The following is a 20,796-nucleotide window of genomic DNA, read 5'->3' on the forward strand; positions in this document are numbered from 1 at the left end:
GAAAAACAGACCACTGGAAATAGTGAGGGAAACCCATACTTCTCCATGTGAAACTGACTTCCTTGACCTTACAAACTTCTTTGCTTTATAAAGAAAACCTATGTATACTACATATTGTAAATAAGTTTGTTAAAAATTGAATTTTGTTGATGGAGCAGAGTGATAATACAGCAGATAGGATGTTTGCCTTGCATATGGCCAAAGAAGATTCAATCCCCATCATCCCACATGGTCCCGAGAGTCTGCCAGGAGTAATTATTTCTGAGCAAAGAGCCAAGAAAAAGCCCAGTGCTCTTCCGAGTGTGGCCCAAAATCGAGAGAGAGAGAGACAGAGAGAGAGAGAGAGACAGAGACAGAGAGAGAGAGAAAGAGAGAGAGAGAGAGAGAGAGGGAGAGAGAGAGAGAGAGAGAGAGAGAGAGAGAGAGAGAGAGAGAGAGAGAGGAGAAAGAGAGAGAATTAGTTTGGTCAATTATTTCAACAACAGATTCTAAAGGAGTTCAATAAATTAAATATATATATATATAAAACACAAGTCAAATGTGTTTATAATTTTAAATATTTATATACCTACTTCAAAAAAGGGGGTAAGAGGGACAAGAATAATACTATAGCAGGAGGGCATTTGTCTTGTATGTGACAGACCCAGGTTTGATTCCCTACATCCCATTTGCTCCAAGCCTGCCAGGAATAATTTCTGTGCAAGAGCCAGGAGGAACCACTGAGCCAGCTGTGGCTAAAAAACAAAAGAAAAACAAACAAAAAACAAAAACAAAAATATGGTAAAAGTAAAGCAGGCAAAATTATAATATGTTGATAAATATTGCTCCAAACATGCAAACCACATTAAAAAAAATTTGATAATATATTACTTTTCATAACAAGTTTAAATCTAATGTGTACTTTACAGCAAACTGGTTAGGGCCAGAGTCATTTCTAATAATTGAAATAATTAAGTGCCTGATGATGTTATCACTCTGGACTATATACGTCTAAAGTTTGTTCTATAGTTCTGAGACGATACAGAATACTGAAAAATATAGAATGGTATTACACAGGCATTAAATTTGAAGGACCAATAAAAATATACAGTTTCTCTTGATTCTAGCAGGACTAAGGTGACATCATGACCCAATTTGCCAAGTAATACCTATTTGCTAGGGAAAGTTCTAATTTATTCTCCTTATCATGATGTAATCATAAATGGCATTCTCTAAAATTCTCAAAAAGTGTTCCACACTGAATAAATTATATGCTCACCCTAATTATAGTCACAATATTCTCATACTCTTTATAAGAAATTTTAATTCTGATGCCTGGAAAAGAAGAACTAAATTCAAAGGAAAGAACCCTAAATTCACTACTCTCATCAAAAAAATATATATGTAAATATTGCTGCTGAAAATTTTAGTTTAAATTGCAGACTAAAAAAAAAAGTAAGAATTACCTGTTGAACAAGGCATCTGGAAATTGGGATCATTGCTATCCAAAACAGGCAAACAGAACTGGTTACTTGCAGATCCTAGCATAGGATCCTTATCGCTGAGCATGTTCTTCAGCGAGTCCTCTAAGACATTTTGACTTGTACTAAAATCCTCACAGACTTCATTCTCCAGGTTGGATCCTAGAAATAGGGCATCATCTAAGTGTTCAGTAGGAATTAAATGATTAAATGTATCAACTATATCCATGAAGACTTCTGTGTGTCTTTCAGCCCTATAGAAAGACAAAAAAAATACCATAAGAAATAAAGCTATCAAATGATAATCACCTAAAACCAAATTATTTTACTAGTTTTGAAACTAAGAACACAATGTATTTCTGAATTGTTTTAAAAAAGAAAAAACCCTCATCTTTAGAATATACATTTGGACATGTAGAACAAATCTTTACTAACATTCTTCATCATGCATGTAGAATAACATTTTACCAGAAATCCTATTAAATGTTTATCCAATTCATTATTTTTAGGGGGAGGAAACTATGCTTATATTTATGTAGTTGCAACATTTGAAATAATTACATGGCTAAAAACTGAAAACCACGTTTTTAATCATAATCTCACAAATAACCAGACACTGCTTTTACAATTAACTCCACATAAAAGTGCTAAAATTAAGTCACTTAAAAATGATTGTGCCTTACCTATTAAAACTAAATGTTTTTATTCATAAAACACTGTATTACTTTAGAAAGATGTAACAAAGAGTTTTTGTGGGGATGCAGGGTTAATTAAAAGATGCAAAAAATTGTATGCATGGATTATAGTATCCACAATACATACATGCACACACACACAAATGCGCACACACACATACTGATTTCTAGGTAATCCATTGATACAACAAAAATAATCAAGAGATTTCAATGTGTGCGGACCATAACATATCAAGCTAGTATTTGATTAAACGGGTCCTACAAATTAAATTTTGCTCAGCAAAAGTAATCTTATACTCAAGTCTCAATTAACAAAACTTTAAATATTCTCAATAACAGTTTTAGACAAAATATGAATTAGCATGTTTAAGGAGTAGGTGGAATTCAACACCCCTCCCCCAAAAATATAGTGACATTTAATTAACTAGAAAATGTCACAAATTGGGCCCGGAGAGATAGCACAGAGGCGTTTGCCTTTCAAGCAGCCGATCCAGGACCAAAGGTGGTTGGTTCAAATCCCGGTGTCCCATATGGTCCCCCGTGCCTGCCAGGAGCTATTTCTGAGCAGACAGCCAGGAGTAACCCCTGAGCATCGCCGGGTGTGGCCCAAAAACCAAAAAAAAAAAAAAAAAAAAAAAAAAAAAAAAGTCACAAATTAAGCCAAATATCTTAGGTTCCAAAATTTTAAAATATTTATGATTAGCTCCAAATCTTCAAATCTTCCCAAATTGTCGTGTGCTATCAAAAAAAAAATACAACTAAGCGTGTAAACATGAATTATAAATTGCTAAGTCTTTTATTTATGCCTATTCTCTAATAATTGGCCCTTATATTATGCTTGTTTTACCAAAACAAAGTTTACATAAATTAAATGTTTACCTCAAAACCACAAAACAAAGTATTTTCAAATACAAGTTTTAAGAAATTCCAGAGATTTACTAGATTTGGCACATTAATGGTTCTTAAAGAACTTTCCATAATTTTCTAATGAATCAATGTTTTCCCTACTGGAGCCTTGAATATAAAAGGAATGAACTGCAAAATTAAAAAAAAATAATGCTTGGGGAGGGAGGTTATGGAAGACATCCCAAATCTTGATTGTGATAGTGATTTCATTAGTGTCTATTCTACAAAAAGTCTTGATCTGTTTGTTTTAAAGAAAATGGCTTACTGTAACTCAATTTTACACACAAGACCCAAAATTAGTCCCAGCATAGTTCTCCAACAAAGCAACCCCCCCAGAAACATAGCTGAGAATTTCCCTGATCAAAAATTAAGTTTGGCTCCGAAACAATTATTTTTATTTTTCTAATACACAAAAAGTAGTACAGAGATAGTACAGGGCTTTTAAAGTGCTTGCTCTGCAAGCAGTCAACCCCAGTTCAAACTCAGCATTGCATAAAAAGAAACACTAATATGACTCACAACATGGTAATAAGAAAAAAGGCTTCCATGGTCAAATGTGGAGAAAGACTGAATACATGGGGCCGGAAAGATAGCATGAAGGTAAGGCATTTGCCTTGCATGCATTTGCTTTGCATGCAGAAGGCCGGTGGTTCGAATCCCAGCATCCCATATGGTCCCCTGAGCCTGCCAGGAGCAATTTCTGAGCATAGAGCCAGGAGGAACCCCTGAGCCCTGCTAGGTGTGATCCAAAAACCAAAACAAAAAACAAAACAAAACAAAAAAAACCTGGGCTGAAGAGATAGCATGGAGGTAAGGCATTTGCCTTCCATGCAGAAAGACAGTGGTTTGAATCTCAGCGGTTCAAATCCCAGCATCCCATATGGTCCCCTGTTCCTGCCAGGGGTGATTTCTGAGCACAGAGTCAGGAGTAACCCCTGAGCCCTGCCAGGTGTGACCCAAAAACAAAACAAAACAAAACAAAAAAAAAAACCTTGAATACATTTCTTTAACAATCGTCTTTAATTTATTTAATGAATGTTTACTAAGCAGCTACCACTATATGAGAATTTTATAACAGACCAGTAAGACTAGAAATCATCCAACAAGTATATAAAGATAGCCTAAAGTCCAAGTAAAACAATATATTTTTGTTTGGGGGACACACCCAGCAATGCTCAGGAGACCAGATGGGATTCAGGGGTCAAAATCAGGTCAGCTATGTGCAAGGTGTCTGCAAGGTGTCTGTAAATAATCTCTGTAAGTCACATCACAAAATTAGTGTTTAGGGGCCGGAGAGTTAGCACAGCAGTAGGGCCTTGCACACAGCTGATTCAGAATGGACAGTTGTTCAAATCCTGGCATCCCATATGGTACCTGGTGCTTGCCAGGAGTGATTTCTGAGCACAGAACCAGGAGTAACCCTCGAATACAGCTGGATATGACCCAAAAACAAAAAACTAAAACAAGATTAGTGTTTAATAAAAATGTCAAAATTAACAAGACTGATTTTAACAAGCCATTCCAACTAACTTTGGGGAAAATTCCAAAGGAGGTCAAAAGTACTACTCTACAACCAGCTCACAAAAAGTCAGGTAGGAGTGATAGATAAAGCAGATCGGTCACTTGCCTAGCACATGGCCAATTCCTGGCAATCTATATGGGACCCCTTAAGCACAGAATCAGGAGTAAGCCAGGTGAGGCCCCCAAACAAAAGACTGTATTGAAAGTAACACTTAATTGAAATATAGTTATTTTTAAAATCAGTTTCAGAAATCAAGTGCTCAGTATCAAAAACAAAATAATTTTAATTCTGAACAGGAGATGTGTTTATAGACATATTTGTCATTGCAAATATTAACTCACTTGGTGATATGGTCGTGAAGCTAATAACAAAATAGAAACGAATGACAGTACAGCAGGTAAAGTGCTTTCATTGCTAACAGCCAATCTAGGTTCAATCCCCAGCACTCTTATGGCTCTCCCCTCCATCCACCCAGTCCTCTAAGTGTGATCCCTGTGCACCAGGACAGGAATAAACCTTGACCACCAAGCATAATAAGGAAGAAAGGAGGGCGGGGGGAAAGAGGGAAGGAAGGAAGGAAGGAAGGAAGGAAGGAAGGAAGGAAGGAAGGAAGGAAGGAAGGAAGGAAGGAGGGAGGGAGGGAGGGAGGGAGGGAGGGAGGGAGGGAGGGAGGGAGGGAGGGAGGGAGGGAGGGAGGGAGGGAAGGAGGGAGGGAGGGAGGGAGGGAGGGAGAGAGAGAGAAAGAAAAGAAAGAAAGAAAGAAAGAAAGAAAGAAAGAAAGAAAGAAAGAAAGAAAGAAAGAAAGAAAGAAAGAAAGAAAGAAAGAAAGAAAGAAAGAAAGAAAGAAAGAAAGAAAGAAAGAAAGAAAGAAAGAGGGAGGGAGGGAGGGAGAGCGAGAGAGAGAAAGAAAGAAAGAAAGAAAGAAAGAAAGAAAGAAAGAAAGAAAGAAAGAAAGAAAGAAAGAAAGAAAGAAAGAAAGAAAGAAAGAAAGAAAGAAAGAAAGAAAGAGAGAGAGAGAGAGAGAGAGAGAGAGAGAAAGAGAGAAAGAGAGAAAGAGAGAAAGAAAGCAAGAGAGAGGGGCCAGAGAGATAGCATGGAGGTAAGGCATTTGCCTTTCATGCAGAAGGACGGTGGTTCAAATCCCCACCCATTTGGTCCCCGGTGCCTGCCAGGGGCAATTTCTTAGCCTAGAGCCAAGAGGAACCCCTGAGCGCAGCCAGGTGTGACCCAAAAACCAAAAAAAAAAGGCAAGAGAAAGAAAAGAAAGATTTATTTAAATACTTCCTCACCATCTAACATGAATTTAATTTTAATAAAAATACAACAAGCCTTTACAGGCATATTTTAAGTGACTCATAAAGCAGAATACTAAAATCATATTTCTCATTTTACAGTTTAAAAGTTTACAGTTAATTAAGTCAGAGAAGTAAATAGTTTGGTAAATTTAAAACTTAGTCATAAACTTTTAAACACCTACTATAAAATAATATTATCATTCTTTTACCATTAAAAAAATTTCAAATTCACAATCCAGTAAAGGATGATAATACAAACACAACAAGTACATATCAGAAAATATAAAAGTGTATATCAAAAGGCAACAAATTGTTATCTCAGAAAAAAATAAAACTCACAAGGTAAGGAAAACAGGCAATATGTGATTTGGAACCTCCAAGGTGCAGATAATACTTAAGGAAACAGCACATGCTAATTGTGAGTAGCATTTTAGTCCTAGACAGCCTATGTATGAAGACTCAACATTCAATTAAAACTAAGCATTGGAAGGACCAGAGCAATATTACAGCAGGTAAGACACTTGCCTTGCATGTGGCCAACTTGGGTTCAATCCCCAGCATCCCATATAGTCCCCTGAGCACCACCAGGAGTGATTCCTGAGCGCAGAACAAGGAGTAAGCTCTGATCATTGCAGGATGTGGCCCCAAAACAAAGAAATAAAAACAAGTATAAGAATACTGCAAATAAAAGTTAATTCTATGTCTAAAGTATTTTTTGCTTTAAATTTTTTGTTTAGTGGTGTGAGAGATAGTATAGAGGTAGTAATGCACTTGTCTTGCTCGCTACTGACCCAGGTTCAATCCTCAGCATCCCATATGGCCTGACTGAGCACTGCCAGAAATGATTCCTGAGAGCAGAGCCAGGAGAAATGCCCAAACATTACTGGATGGGTAACATGAAAAACAACAACTACCACAGAGTGCCAGGGGTATACTCTGAGCACTGCCAGGTGTGGGCCCAAAACATGAAAAAATAGTATGCATAAGCTTACCAATAAATCACCAATTTGTCAAAGCCTATAGGTTATCCTATAATGAACGTGTCTCAAGTACTCTGTACAATCTATACTCGTGTAAAAGGAAACTTATCGAGAGTATAAATTCCGTGAAGAGGGGCCAGAGTGGTGGTGCAAGCAGTAGGGTGTTTCCTTTGCACACGCTAACCTAGAAAGAACGTCAGTTCGATCCCCAGTGTCCCATATGGTTCCCCAAGCCAAGAGTAATTTCTGAGCGCATAGCCAGGAGTAACCCCTGAGCGTCACTGGGTGTGGCCCAAAAAAGCAAAAAAGAATAAAATAAAATAAATTCCGTGAAGAAATTAAACAAGGTAATAGTGGTAAAATGAAAGCATTCTACAGATGATGGCAAATGAAGATCTTGCTTATGAGGAGAAATGTAATCCAAAATCTGAAATAGAGGGGGCCAAAGCAATAATACCATAGGTACCATATTTTCCGGTGTATAAGACAACTTTTGAAACAAAAAAAAGTCAACCGAAAATCAGGGGTCATCTTATACGCCGAGTATATCCCAAAAAATGTATCGATATGCCGCTAAACAAAAGTCATCTCAATATTGCCACAAAACGAATTTTCCAACTCGATCCTGCACCAATACTCCAAGGCTGCTCGGACCGCCTCTCTAACTCAGCCAACCCAAGGAGGCTTTTTATGCATGCAAATTATACAGTGTTCTGTACCTGGAATCTACATTGTAAAAAGCCTACTCAGATTGGCCAGAGTCAGAGAGGACGTCTATTACAGTATAACCTTTGGACCTTTGCTTGTTGTGATTGGCTCACTGTAGAAGATACAGTTGCAGCACAGGAACATTCTGTCTTATACATCAAATATAGGCCTAAACCTATGTTTTAACTGTAAAATTAGGGGGTCGTCTTATACGCTGGAAAATACGGTACTTGTCTTGAAAGTGGCTAACCAGGGTTCAATCTTCGTTATATCATCTGTACCCCAGGTATCCCCATGGTGTTTCCTGAGTAAAGAACAAAAGTAACCCCCTGAGCATTAGCAAGTATGGCCCAAACTTAAAAAAAATATACACCTGAAATGTAGTACTGACACATGCATAAAAGGAAATGCAAAAAAGGCAAATATGCAAAAGCAAAGGCTCTGAGAATGGCATAGCATGTAGCTTCCAGCACCTGCTCTATATCTTAAATCAAGCTGCCAAATCCTAAAGGCATACCACAATGCAATTTTTTAATCAGCAATACTATAAAAAGAATACCACTACCACTAATGATACTAAAACATAAAACATAAAATTCCATTCAGACACTATGCTACAACCTTTATATTAGAAGATCTCAATCAGAGGTGATTATGCCAACAGTTGACATTTGGCCATATATGGAGACACTATTCACAACTCATTGTTGAAAAGATACTGACATCTGGTAAATATCCTATAACAAGAATGCCCCACAGAAATACTTCCCCAGATTTAAAAAATAATAATAAAATTAAAAAAAAATCAAGAGCCATTGCATTTACTACTCCCCTTATAAAATTAAATTCATAGAATGTTAATTATGTGCCAGACCCTTTGCTAAAACATAAATGTATATTAAATCATCACAGCCACCACACAATGAAATAAAGCTAGAAAACATATCCAATATTACAGAACAAGTGACAGAAAACCAGGACTCTGTTCTGCTGTAAAGATAATTTCTTAACTATGATGTCATATAATAAATGTAACAATAAATAATAATAGTCCTTCCAAGGGCCAGGACAATAGTACAGTGAGTAGGGTTCTTGCCTTGCACACAACTGATGGTTTCAATCCCCAGCATCCCACATGGTGCCTTCCTGAACCCACCAAGAATGATTACTGAGCACAGAGCCAGGAGTAAGCCCTTAGCAACAAAACAAACAAAAATTGTCCTTCCAGGACAGAATCAAGAAAAATCAATAGTTAAGTCATGATATACGTGACAATTCTAAAAAGTCTAACTCTACATAGCAAAACAACCTAGTCTCCTGCTCAATACATCATTTCAAAATCTGGCAGTTTGTTTCAACAGTTAAAATTCTATTAGCAAGACTTTGTAAGAAATAGCAAGAAAATAGAACTTCCAAATTTATTAGCTGAAAACTCAGCAATTCCAAGGTACTTGCTGTATTAAGACCAAAGCCTACACCTGAGAACCTAAGGAAAAAACTACCAAGTACCAGCTAAAACTGGCAAAAGACACTGGCTAACAAAAAAAATAATTAACTTCAAAGTTTAGAAGGGTATCTTACAAGTATCAGAACACTGAGGGTTTGGATTAACCAAGGAAAAAGTGAAAAATATGTCACTAATAGCAGAGTCTAGAACCACCTGGGCCAACCCCTAGTTTGAGCCCCAGCATGACTTGTATGGTTTCCCCTCTCCCCAAGCTCTGAACTGGGAGTATTAAAACCTGAACACCACCAAGCAGGCCCAAAACACAAAACCAAAGCCAAAAACTATTATTTAAGTAACAGTACAATTTAACATGTTATATTGTGTGATGTTATATTATGGGATGGATACCATATCCTTACTCATTGATTCCTCACAACCTGTGATCTCATTATTATCTGTAATTTATAAATGAGAAAACCGAGATCCAGACCACTATAGAATACGCCCAAGTTTATGCCTTATACCAGACTGGAAACCAGGGAAGAATGCCTGAGTCTGCACTTGCAAACTAGTACATTTTGACCAGAGAGAGCACAGCAGATAGGGTGTTTGCCTTGCTAACTGACTTGGCTCTGATCCCCTGAACCACATATTGCCCCTCAAATGACCCCTGAGCACTGGGAGATGTGATCCAAAATCAAAAACAAAATTTTCTTTGGTTCTGGATCACACCCAGTGACACTCAGGGGTTGTACCTGGCTCTGCACTAAGAAATTGCTCCTAGGGCCGGGAAGGTGGCAAAATCAAAAACAAAATTTTCTTTGGTTCTGGATCACACCCAGTGACACTCAGGGGTTGTACCTGGCTCTGCACTAAGAAATTGCTCCTAGGGCCGGGAAGGTGGCGCTAGAGGTAAGGTGTCTGCCTTACAAGCGCTAGCCAAGGAACGGACCGCGGTTCGATCCCCCGGCACCCCATATGGTCCCCCCAAGCCAGGGGCGATTTCTGAGCACATAGCCAGGAGTAACCCCTGAGCGTCAAACGGGTGTGGCCCAAAAACCAAAAAAAAAAAGAAATTGCTCCTGGCAAGCTTAGGTGACTATATAGCATGCTGGGGATCGAACCAGGGTCAGTCCTCGGTCTGTCACGTGCAAGGCAAATGCCCTATTCGCCATGCTATCGTTCTGGCCCAAAAGCAAAAAAATTTTTGAAGTTAATTACCATATTTATGTGCTCTATACCCATAACATACTCTTATTTTAATACATAATTAATGAAATCTTTAAAAACATTAGAAATGACAGGGCAGGAGAGAGAGAGTAAAACAGATAGTACAGTCTTGCATTTGGCTAACCTGCGTTCAATATAATCCCCAGAGCACTACCAGGAGTGATTCCTGGGTGCAGAACCAGAACTAATCCCCGAGCATCACTGGTGTAACTCAAAAATAGTAAGATACAAAATGAGAAGTCCTTCATCTAAAATATGTTCTAAAATAAGCACTTAGCCAACCCCTAAAGGACAAAATGTCTACCCTAATATGTATAATATAAAATATGTAATGTAATATACTATAAAATAGGATAATGTAATATAATGATTATTATTTTGGAAGTTACTATAAACTTCACAATTTATTATTAGCCTTCAATTTTAGGACATTTTAATATGCCCCGCTCACAAATTATGAATGAATTATAAAATAAATGTCTCAGGGTATCAGAGAGACAGTACAGTGGATAGGATGGCTCGCATGTATCTAACAAGGTTTCAATGTCCAGAAGACCACACAGTCCTTGAGTCTGCCAGATATGATTACTGAATGCAGGTAAGCCCAGAGTACATTCAGGTGTGGCCAAAACTGAAACAAAACAAAATCAACTTAGCTTTCCATAAAATCTACTATGTTATTTAAAACTGTTATAAAATCTGAGGCTGGAGCGATGGCACAAGGGTAGGGCTTTTGCCTCGCACGCTGCATCCAGAACTGCGATTCGATCCCCCCTCCCCCATTCCCATAGTGTTCCCCAAGCCAGGAGCAATTTCTGAGCAGAGAGGCAAGAGTAACCCCTGAGCGTCATTGGGTGTGGCCCAAAAACAAAAACAAAACAAAACAAAAAAACTTATGAAATCTGTGCCAATGTTTAAACTTCTAAATAGGCTAAAATTTTTACCTATTTCTTCACCCCTCTTCACTGTACAAATGATAAAAAAAAAAAATGTAATCTGACCACAGGCTATGTAAATTAAATAGTGAGTGGTAGGGCAGTTGCCTTGCATGTGGACAATCTGGGACGAACCCAGGTTCCATTCCCAGCATCCCATATGGTCCCCCAAGCCTGCCAGGAGCCATTTCTGAGCGCAAAGCCAGGAGTAACCCCTGAACACTGCCGGGTGTGACCCAAACTCCCCCCCCCCCCAAAGTGAATGGCAGTAAATATCTAGTTTGTACATTTGGAACTCGTCCAACTCTCTTTGTAACTCTTTTTTTTTTTCTTTTTTTTTTTTTTTTCGGTTTTTGGGCCACACGCAGCGTTGCTCAGGGGTTACTCCTGGCTGTCTGCTCAGAAATAGCTCCTGGCAGGCACGGGGGACCATCTGGGACACCGGGATTCGAACCAACCACCTTTGGTCCTGGATCGGCTGCTTGCAAGGCAAACGCCGCTGTGCTATCTCTCCGGGCCCCTCTTTGTAACTCTTGAAATATTTTCCTTATTACACTAATACAATGATTTAACTAACATCTAAGGTCTATAAAGTTTCTCAATCTAGGCTATTTTTCTTGAAAATAAAAATAGTTCTTAGGTCTCAGGCAGTTTTAACTGAATTAAGACAGTATTTTCTTTTATGTAATGAAAGCTCAGATACGCAGTACTTTCACTGTTGAAAAAAATGCTACAGTATCATAAATGTAACAACCTGAGAGGTTTAATCTTTGAAAAAGTATGCTACTGAAAAAGATACTCTAGGACTCTTAAAGGTACCCCAAAACGAAAGGAAAAATAGTCTTAGATTACTATTCCAGAAATGTAAGATATCTAGCAGCCACTTGTCAAAGTAATTCCTGAAATATGGTTGAAAGAAAATATTTAAATATTAGCAAAGAGGGCCTGGAGAGATAGCACAGCGGCGTTTGCCTTGCAAGCAGCCGATCCATGACCAAACGTGGTTGGTTCGAATCCCGGTGTCCCATATGGTCCCCTGTGCCTGCCAGGAGCTATTTCTGAGCAGACAGCCAGGAGTAAGCCCTGAGCACCGCCGGGTGTGGCCCAAAAACCAAAAAAAAAAAAAAAAAATATTAGCAAAGAACTTCAACTCCCTGACACTAGTGAAATAGTGATTGGCAAGACAGAATCTTGACATGATGATCAATAACCCACATTACTTACTTTAAAATTATTTTAAGGTTTAACTTCAGAAAGTTAAAAAATGAAAAATACGTTTAAAAATGCACATTTAAGGCACAACGAATCAAAAAGATAAGCATTGTAATACTACGTCACACTACCTAGTAACCACAAAATCAAACTAGTGTGCATAATTCACTTGTTTCCCTATAACCTAAGACTCTTAAAAGTTTTGTGATAACCAAAGACCTGCTGCCTATTAAAGTTACCAACCAATCCTAAAATCATCAGCACATTTTAATCCCAAAAATCATCAGCACATTCCAGTACTGCCAGTACTATTTTAGTAGTATGACCTTTAGTAGTATGACCTTAAATAATTAACTTAAAGACAGCTTCCTTTCAAAATATTTTTCATAAAATTTACAATTAACTGAAGCTATTTTCACCTATTTACACAAATCACTTCTCATCTGACAAGTCCAATAGAAAACAGCAGCTTAAGCTATAGGATTAGGTTATGTTAAGAGGTCTATGCCAATGGCATGAAATCTAGTAACAAATTCTATGTGATAAGGAAGTTTAGTATTCTGAAGGACACAAAAGCAGCCTTACAAATTCCACTTGGTGTTATTGAATAATGGACCTATAAAGCATGCAAAAATATCACAAGAAACTGATTCCTTTGCTAATTAATCTGTTAACTCCATATAGACAAATCACCAGTAGAGTCAAGAAACTGCACTTGAAAAGTGGAACTGTGGGCTGGGAGAGGCATGCCATGCGGCCTTCAAGAATTGCTAGTACACAATTTCTCTCTCTCTCTCTCTCTCTCTCTCTCTCTCTCTCTCTCTCTCTCTCTCTCTCTCTCTCTCTCCTCTTTCCTCTCCTCTTCTCTCTTTTTCTCTCTCCTTTCACACTTCTCTCATCATTTTAAGTGTAGTAGAAGTCATCTGCTAGAAATGTGGCTTAATCAGAGTAACAGAAATTTCTAGAAATCCCCTCTGATATGGTGAAATAAACTGTGTTATTTTTAAATAACAAGTATATGGGAAATTCGTTGTATGTCTAGAAGAACAGAAAGGGGGAAAAAGAATGGCTGATGAAGAAAAGATCTAAGTAGTGGGGAGGATTAAAAACTACTCTTTCAAATAATTCCAACACAACTTTTCAAAGAGGGTATACATGTGGACCAGGGACATGAATGTTTAAATGCTGCCAAGATTTCCTAGTTCTTCGGCTCACATCTCTTTTCTATCTACAGCAAAAATGCAGTTGCCAACACAATTCCCAACACTTCATTCAAGAAAGGGTGGAATGGAGGCGTCCTGAAGAGCACCAACTCTAGACTCCAAACTAGTAACAGAATGCAACGAGGTATCAATGCCTGAGTAACAAAACTGTAGCCTTTTGCTTTTTCTCTTTCAACTCAAAGTGAATGCTAGGTGAACTGCTTACTTAACTGGGGACATTTCTTTTCAATTCGTAGCGCCCCACGTCAGGAAGTTAGGACGATGTAAAATTAAGGCGCTGTGGTCGCTGACACGAATGCCAACCCGTGATCGCCATCTACAAAAGATTCCTAAACAGCAACTGAGAAGCACGCACTTGCACGGAAACTGGCTCGCACCCCAGCGCCTCGAGAACGGATCTCGAGAAAAGCCCGGGATGGGAAAAGGCCTTCGGAGCCGGCGAGAAGCGGCCCGGGGAAAAGAAGAGGCACACGACCTGCCCCTCCCGACATCCTCTCCTCTTTCTCCCTCTCCCCGCCCCCCTCTCCCCCACCGGGTCAGGTGATCGGTTATGAAGCATGATCAACACCGCGGATCGACAAGTGGCTCCAGCAATGACACCGAGAGGCCGGGGCGAGCTTCTCTAATAATCTAGGCTGCGCCACGCAAGCGAAGCCCCCGCGGGCGGCGGGAGTCGACAGTTTGGGTCCCGAGCACAAAAGCGCGCGGGAGTGGGATGGAATGCTGGATGGGCGGATGGAGCTGGCCAGCTCCTCTGCCCCAAGAAAGCCGGGGCCGTCCAGGCTAGGCCTCGCGACTTGACTCAAGACCAAGACCCATCCCCGCTCCCGGGCTCAAAGCCGCCCAAAGCTTCCAGCAGCGCTTTCCAGACTAGGGGAGAGAAGGGGAGGAGGAGAAAGGTGGCGCGGGGCGGGCCTTTCTGGCAGCTTGGCTCCCGTCTTCCCGGCCTGCAGGAGCGATCGGAGCCCTCCACGGCGGCGGTGGGGGGCCCCTCACCCGCGGGGGCCCAAGCGGGTGCACCAGGCCGGCCCCGAGGCCGCCGCGGGGGAGGCGAGGCCCGGAGAGGCCGAGGCCCAGGACGCTGCGCCAGAGGCGGCGAGCAGCGTGGGCGGGCGGCGCGGGAGAAGCGCGCAGAGGCGGCGGGGGCGAGGAGACCCGCAGGGGCGCCGTGCGTGTGCGCTGGGGGGGCGGGGGGAAGGGGCCCGATCCCGATCGCAGCCTCGGCCGCCACTCACCCAGCTCCGCCAGACGAGCGCTACCACTGGCAGCGAGAGGAAGATGGAGGCCGCCGCCGCCGCCGCCGCGGAGGAGGAGGAGGAGGAGGAGGAGGAGGGCGCCGGCGGGTGCCGCGGCGAGGGGGGGAACGCGCAGGACGTCGGCGTCGCTGCCACGGCCGCTCTCCCTCCCCGAGGCTCCCCGGCGCCTTGCAGACGACGCCGCGACCCCACTTCGGCGCCGCCCTCTTGCTCCTCGTTGCAGCCGCCGCGGCCCAGGCCCGAACGTCGCTCGCCGCGCTCGCCTCGCGGAGACCGAGCTGCTGCTGCTCGACTCCCCGCAGCTCCGAGCGTGCGGCGGCGGCGGCGCCGGGAGCAGGGGCTGTCACGTGACCGCACTGTTTACCGTTCCCCGGGCCTGGACGCGGCCGCCGCCGCCGCGCCTGCGCGCTACGCACCCTTCCTCCCTCCCGCGCCGCTCCGCCCCTCTCGGTCCTCCCCGCCTTCCGCCGACGCGGCAGTGCCGAAGGTCCTCCGCGTCCACCTCTCAACTGCGAGATGGAGAAGTGATGGGGGTGTGGCCTGCTCTTGGCGTCTGCGCCCTGAAACGGTCCCATGTGCAAAGGCAGCGTTTTGGTTAGTAAAATGACCCCCCCACGCACAATTTATTTTTTTTTTTTTTGGTTTTTGGGTCAAACCCGGCAGCGTTCAGGGGTTACTTCTGGCTCTACACTCAGAAATCGCTCCTGGCAGTCTCGGGGGACCGTATGGGATGCCTAGATTCGAACCACCGACCTTCTGCATGCAAGACAAACGCTTTATCTCCACACTATCTCTCCGGCCCCTTTTGTTTTTGAAATTTACCAGTGGATGCTGCGTTTTCCACCTTGGCTTATACTCCAGTCACTGAGCTTTCCCAATTTTTAGGGTAAAATTAGGGGTCGGCTTATACTCGAGTATATGTTACTGTTTTTTCTTTGAAAAACCAGGGAAACATTTAAAGATTGTGACTGAGTGATATTATTGTTGTTGTTGTTATTATTATTATTATTATTATTATTATTATTATTAGTTTTGATTTGTGGGTCACATCCAGCAGTGTTCAGAGCTCACTCCTGTCTCTGCACTCAATGATCTCTCCTGGTGGTCTTCAGGGACACCATATGCGTGTAAGGTTTTGAACTATGGCTCCAGTCTCGACTTCTTGATGTTTTCCAAAATGGTCCACATGTTCTGTATCTGCAATTATGCTTCAATAATTGACCTCTGACTCTCATATTGCCACTGATAAAGAGAGGTAGATCTATTGAAGCTATTTAAACTGACATAGTTTGATGGTTTTAGTTGTTGTTGTTCTTGTTTTGTTGTTGTTGTAATGCCTTATCCAGCAATGCTCAGAGCATATAGCTAGCAGTGGTCAGGGCTTATTCCTGACTCTGCTCGGGAATCACTCTTGGTGGGGCTAGGGAGCCACATGGAGTGCTGGGGCTTGAATCAGGGTCAGCTGCATGCAAGACAAGTACCCTATTCGTGTTAGTATTGCTCCAGTTCTATAACTTTCTTTGGTGGTTGGGAGGGAGGGACTCACATGGTGAGACGCTCAGAGCTAGTCCTGTCTTTGTATTCAGGGATCACTCCTGACAGTGCTTAAGAATCATATGCAGTGTTGAGGATAGAATTGGGGTTATCTGCATGCAAGACAAGTGCTGTAACCCCTATACTACTAGTCCTCTGATTAAAGTCAACTTTCAACTAGTTAAAGATAGATCCCCAATTGCTGAATGCTGGAACAGTTGTTTGTATGCCTAACACTTAGGTTCATCAGCTATGACTAAAATAAAAGTCAAGGTTTGTTTTTGCGTTGAGGATGGGTAAAAAGAAGATATATCAAAGTAGTGAAGTGCATGCTTCTCCCACCCAAAACTAGTTTTATACTGCCTGCCCTATTCCCAAATATATAAGGGGTGGGGAACAGGAGGTAGGTCTGTCATTGCACGTAACATGGATGTCTCCATTATTAGGGAAGCACACACCAGACATGTCTTTTGGCTTTCCTGGTGAAGTGCCTGATTTTCCCCAAGAAATAATTCAGTCAGAAGGCCCGTCGGTGGAAGTCAATCATTACCTCTGCGTGGATTACTGGCTATATTTCTGACATGGCTGTGACATTATATATCTCTTTACTTTTATTTATTTGGCTTTGACTCCCTTACTAACTACAGATATTCGGCCTCAGTTTTCCTGCAGTCAAAAGAAATTTCAGTACCAAAAGAAAGAAAGTACCAACATTCTCTGCTGGCTACTATATTTGCAACTCAAAGGTTGAGCCAAGCCAGTTCCAGCAACTTGCTTTTTCCTGCTCTCAGCTTCATGGTGCTAACAATAGCTTCTGCCTTTTTTGAATTCTACTTTCCAGAGGCTGCGAACTTCTGCAAACCAGAATACCTCCTCTCATGTTTCGCCTTACCTCTAGCAGGGCTCTTTCTCACCTACATCTGGTAGTTATGTGATATGTAGATTCTAGGGTCCGGTACCATTGTGTTGTCCCTCCTAAGGATCCTCTGCCCTTTGTTTCCCTGAAAATACTTTGCATACTAGAGTTGTGCCTAAAATGTCATCAGCTGGAAAGTAAATTTTGTCTCTTGACTCATAGTTGTGGGTCCCCATACAATGCATTTTGTGTGGTCTCAATTATTTCATATTTCATATTCGTCCGCTCTTGTACCCGTTTTCCTCTCATGAAAGTACTATGACCCACGAGAATTGCTGAGACGCAACACATGCAGTGTCTTTACTCCAAAGTCATAAGTAAAAGTTAGAGCTATCCCTACTCCAGGCAGACAAAGAAAAATGAGTTGACGAGACAGGAGACAGTCCCAAGACACTGCAGTGTTCTCAATAGGAAATGATGCATTCTAAAACAGCATCAGAAGCTGGGTCTTTTAGGCAAGACCATGCCCAAATGAGGCATATGGTTTTCTTGCTTCAGACATTAAAAGGAGTCACAGCTTTTCTCAAAAGGCACCAGTCAGTTCATAGATGGGCAGGTTATTAACTGATAAATTTATATATATATATATATATATATATATATATATATATATATATAATTTATATATGAAACTTCGTTTGTTTGTTTGTTTTTTCGGGCCACACTCATAAGCTCGGGGCTTATTCCTGGCTAAGCACTCAGAAATTGCCCCTGGCTTGGGGGGACCATATGGGACACCAGGGGATCAAACCGTGGTCCTGATCCTTGGCTAGCGCTTGCAAGGCAGACACCTTACCTCTAGCGCCACCTTGCCAGCCCCGTATATGAAACTTCTTTGATCCAAAATTGTAATTCAAAGTACATACCACAAAAGAAGGGAGGACAAAAATATAATTTCATATGACCTGAGAAGAAACTTCAACCTGAGTATATGAGACTCTGAGACTGCATATGAAAGGCTACAGAAGAAGAGTCTTGTGATATTGACTCTAGACTATATAGTGGTAAGAAATATGACTTGGGCCATTACAACAGGTAGGGCGCTGCCTTACACATTACCAACCATTCTTCAATACCCAGCATCCTATATGGTTCCCCAAGTCCCACCATCTGAATGCATTGTTAGGAATAAGTTCTGAGGGGGCCGGGCGGTGGCGCTAAAGGTAAGGTGCCTGCCTTGCCTGCGCTAGCCTTGGACGGACCGCGGTTCGATCCCCCGGTGTCCCATATGGTCCCCCAAGCCAGGAGCAACTTCTGAGCACATAGCCAGGAGTAACCCCTGAGCGTTACCGGGTGCGGCCCAAAAACCAAAAAAAAAAAAAAAAAAAAAAAGGAATAAGTTCTGAGCATGGCCTGGTGTGGCCCAAAACAAAAAAAGAAACATGGGATATTCTGAAAATGGAAAAGACTAGTATGATTAGTGCACTGGGTATAAAACAAAGCTGAAAGATTGGCAAGAAATGGGTAGGTTAAGATAATAAATTTAAAATAAATTGCAAATGAAATTGAGAGTCATTTAAAATCAATATCTTGGGCTGGAGAGGTGGCACTAGAGGTCAGATGTCTGCCTTGCAAGCACCAGTCTAGGATGGACAGCAATTCAATCCCCCAGTGTCCCATATGGTCCTCCACAAGCCAGGAGCATATAGCCAGGAGTAATCCCTGAGTGTCAACAAGTGTGGCCCCAAAAAACAAACAAACAAAAAAAAAACCAGTAAAGTCAATATGTTTGGCCATAGCCCAGTGGTAGGGTATTTGGCTCACACGCTGCCAACCTGGGTCGAACCCAGTTTTGATCTCCAACATCCTATATGGTCCCCCACACCAGCCAGGAGCGATTTCTTTTCTTTTTTGTTTTTGAACCACACCCAACTGCACTCAGGGGTTGCCATCAGTTTTTGGTTTCAGTTTAAACATCAATTCCTTGTGACATCCTCTGTATACCCACAACCTGGACCCCTGAAGAGTATTACTTAAAGAGTAAAATAAAAGCATCCCAAGTCCTGTTTCATAATGATGAAAACCATAGATATAGAATACTAAAAACAGCAAGATTAAAACAGGAAGTTACATACAAAGGAGCATTCTTAAGATTTACAGCAGATTTGTCACAAGAAACCCTTCAGACCCAAAGGCAGTGATGGGATGTAGCAGTGGGGAATTGAATACTTCACTTAGAGCTCTTTACCCAGCCAGACTCACAATCAGGTTTGAAGGAAGGATACACAGCTTCACAGATAAACAGCAGCTCAGGAAATTTACAGACACAAACACAACTTTTTTAAAAATTTTTATTGAAACCAATGTGAATTACAAGTCTTTCATAGTTATATTTAAAGTACATAGTGACAGTGAATTAGGGCAATTCTCACCACCAGTGATGACCTCCCTCTACTACTGTTCACAGCATGCATTCCATACCTCCACCCCCAACCCCCTGGACTGCTAGTGTAACAGGTCCCTTTTGTGTATAGCTTGTTGTGGTTTGTTTGGGTCTCTTGTTTCTATTGTCATTAGCTTTGAGTTGGGTATTTAAGATTGATCATTTTTTATTTCCACTCATTGTTCATGAGACTGCTTTGTCCCCTGGTACCATCCACTTTTTTTCTCAGTTTGTAAGAAAACATATAAATATGAGGAAGAACAAGATGATTCATGTTCTGTGGTTCTGATTTTTAAAAAGAAAAGAAGACCAGAGAGATGGCATGGAGGTAAGGTGTTTGCCTTGCATGCAGAAGGACATCCAGCATCCCATATGGTCCCCCAAGCATGCCAGGAGCAATTTCTGAGCATAGATCCAGGAGTAACTCCTGAGTGTTGCCGGGTGTAAACCCCACCCCATCCCCCCAAAATAAAGAAAAATTAAAAAAAAGAGAGAAAGGCCGGAGAGATAGCATGGAGGTAGGGCATTTGCCTTGCGTGCAGAAGGACAATGGTTCAAATCCTGGCATCCTATATGGTCCCCCGGGCCTGCCAGGAACAATTTCTGAGCGTAGAGGAGCCAGGAGTAACCCCTGAGTAACCCCTGAGTGCTGACAGGTGTGACCCAAAACCAAAAAAAAAAGGGGGGGGGGGAGGATGCCCTGTTTAAAAGGTATAAATATGAATTGAAGAAGAAGAAGAAAAAGAAGAAGGAGGAGGAGGAGGAGAAGAAGAAGAAGAAGAAGAAGAAGAAGAAGAAGAAGAAGAAGAAGAAGAAGAAGAAGAAGAAGAAGAAGAAGAAGAGGAGGAGGAGGAGGAGGAGGAGGAGGAGGAGGAGGAGGAGGACAGGAAGAGGAGAAGGAGGCTGGTATAGTGAGGGTTTTGTTGTTGTTATTGTTGTTTTGGTTTTTTTGTATAGGCATAGCAAGTCTTGGGGGAAATTAGAAAGAAAATTCCCCTGGCCTAAGAGATACAGGATGTTTCCGCCATTGAAGCATACTATCATGAGCCTGATTACAGGCTTTGGATCTGTTCGTTGCCAAACTCTAAAGTCTTT

General features: G+C 41.6%; 1 protein-coding gene across 3 annotated transcripts in view; it reads right to left on the reverse strand.

The window, feature by feature from the left end:
• PHF3 (PHD finger protein 3) overlaps positions 1 to 20,796 on the reverse strand; it is a 425,013-nt gene that overhangs the window by 88,410 nt on the left and 315,807 nt on the right. Inside the window, exons 1-3 of one of the 3 annotated variants that reach the window (XM_049776749.1) lie at positions 14,849 to 15,047; positions 6,404 to 6,500; positions 1,446 to 1,714 (exon numbers count right to left, since the gene is read on the reverse strand). The exons of 1 other annotated variant lie outside the window; for it this stretch is intronic. In XM_049776749.1, the coding sequence (XP_049632706.1) occupies positions 1,446 to 1,714; positions 6,404 to 6,444 (310 nt within the window). In that variant the 5' untranslated portion in view covers positions 6,445 to 6,500; positions 14,849 to 15,047. Of the gene's footprint in view, positions 1 to 1,445; positions 1,715 to 6,403; positions 6,501 to 14,848; positions 15,048 to 20,796 lie in introns of those variants that run through there. One more of the 3 variants, XM_049776750.1, reaches the window with a different exon arrangement.

The sequence above is a fragment of the Suncus etruscus genome, chromosome 7 (genome assembly GCF_024139225.1).
Source record: "Suncus etruscus isolate mSunEtr1 chromosome 7, mSunEtr1.pri.cur, whole genome shotgun sequence".
Taxonomy (NCBI): Eukaryota; Metazoa; Chordata; class Mammalia; order Eulipotyphla; family Soricidae; genus Suncus; species Suncus etruscus.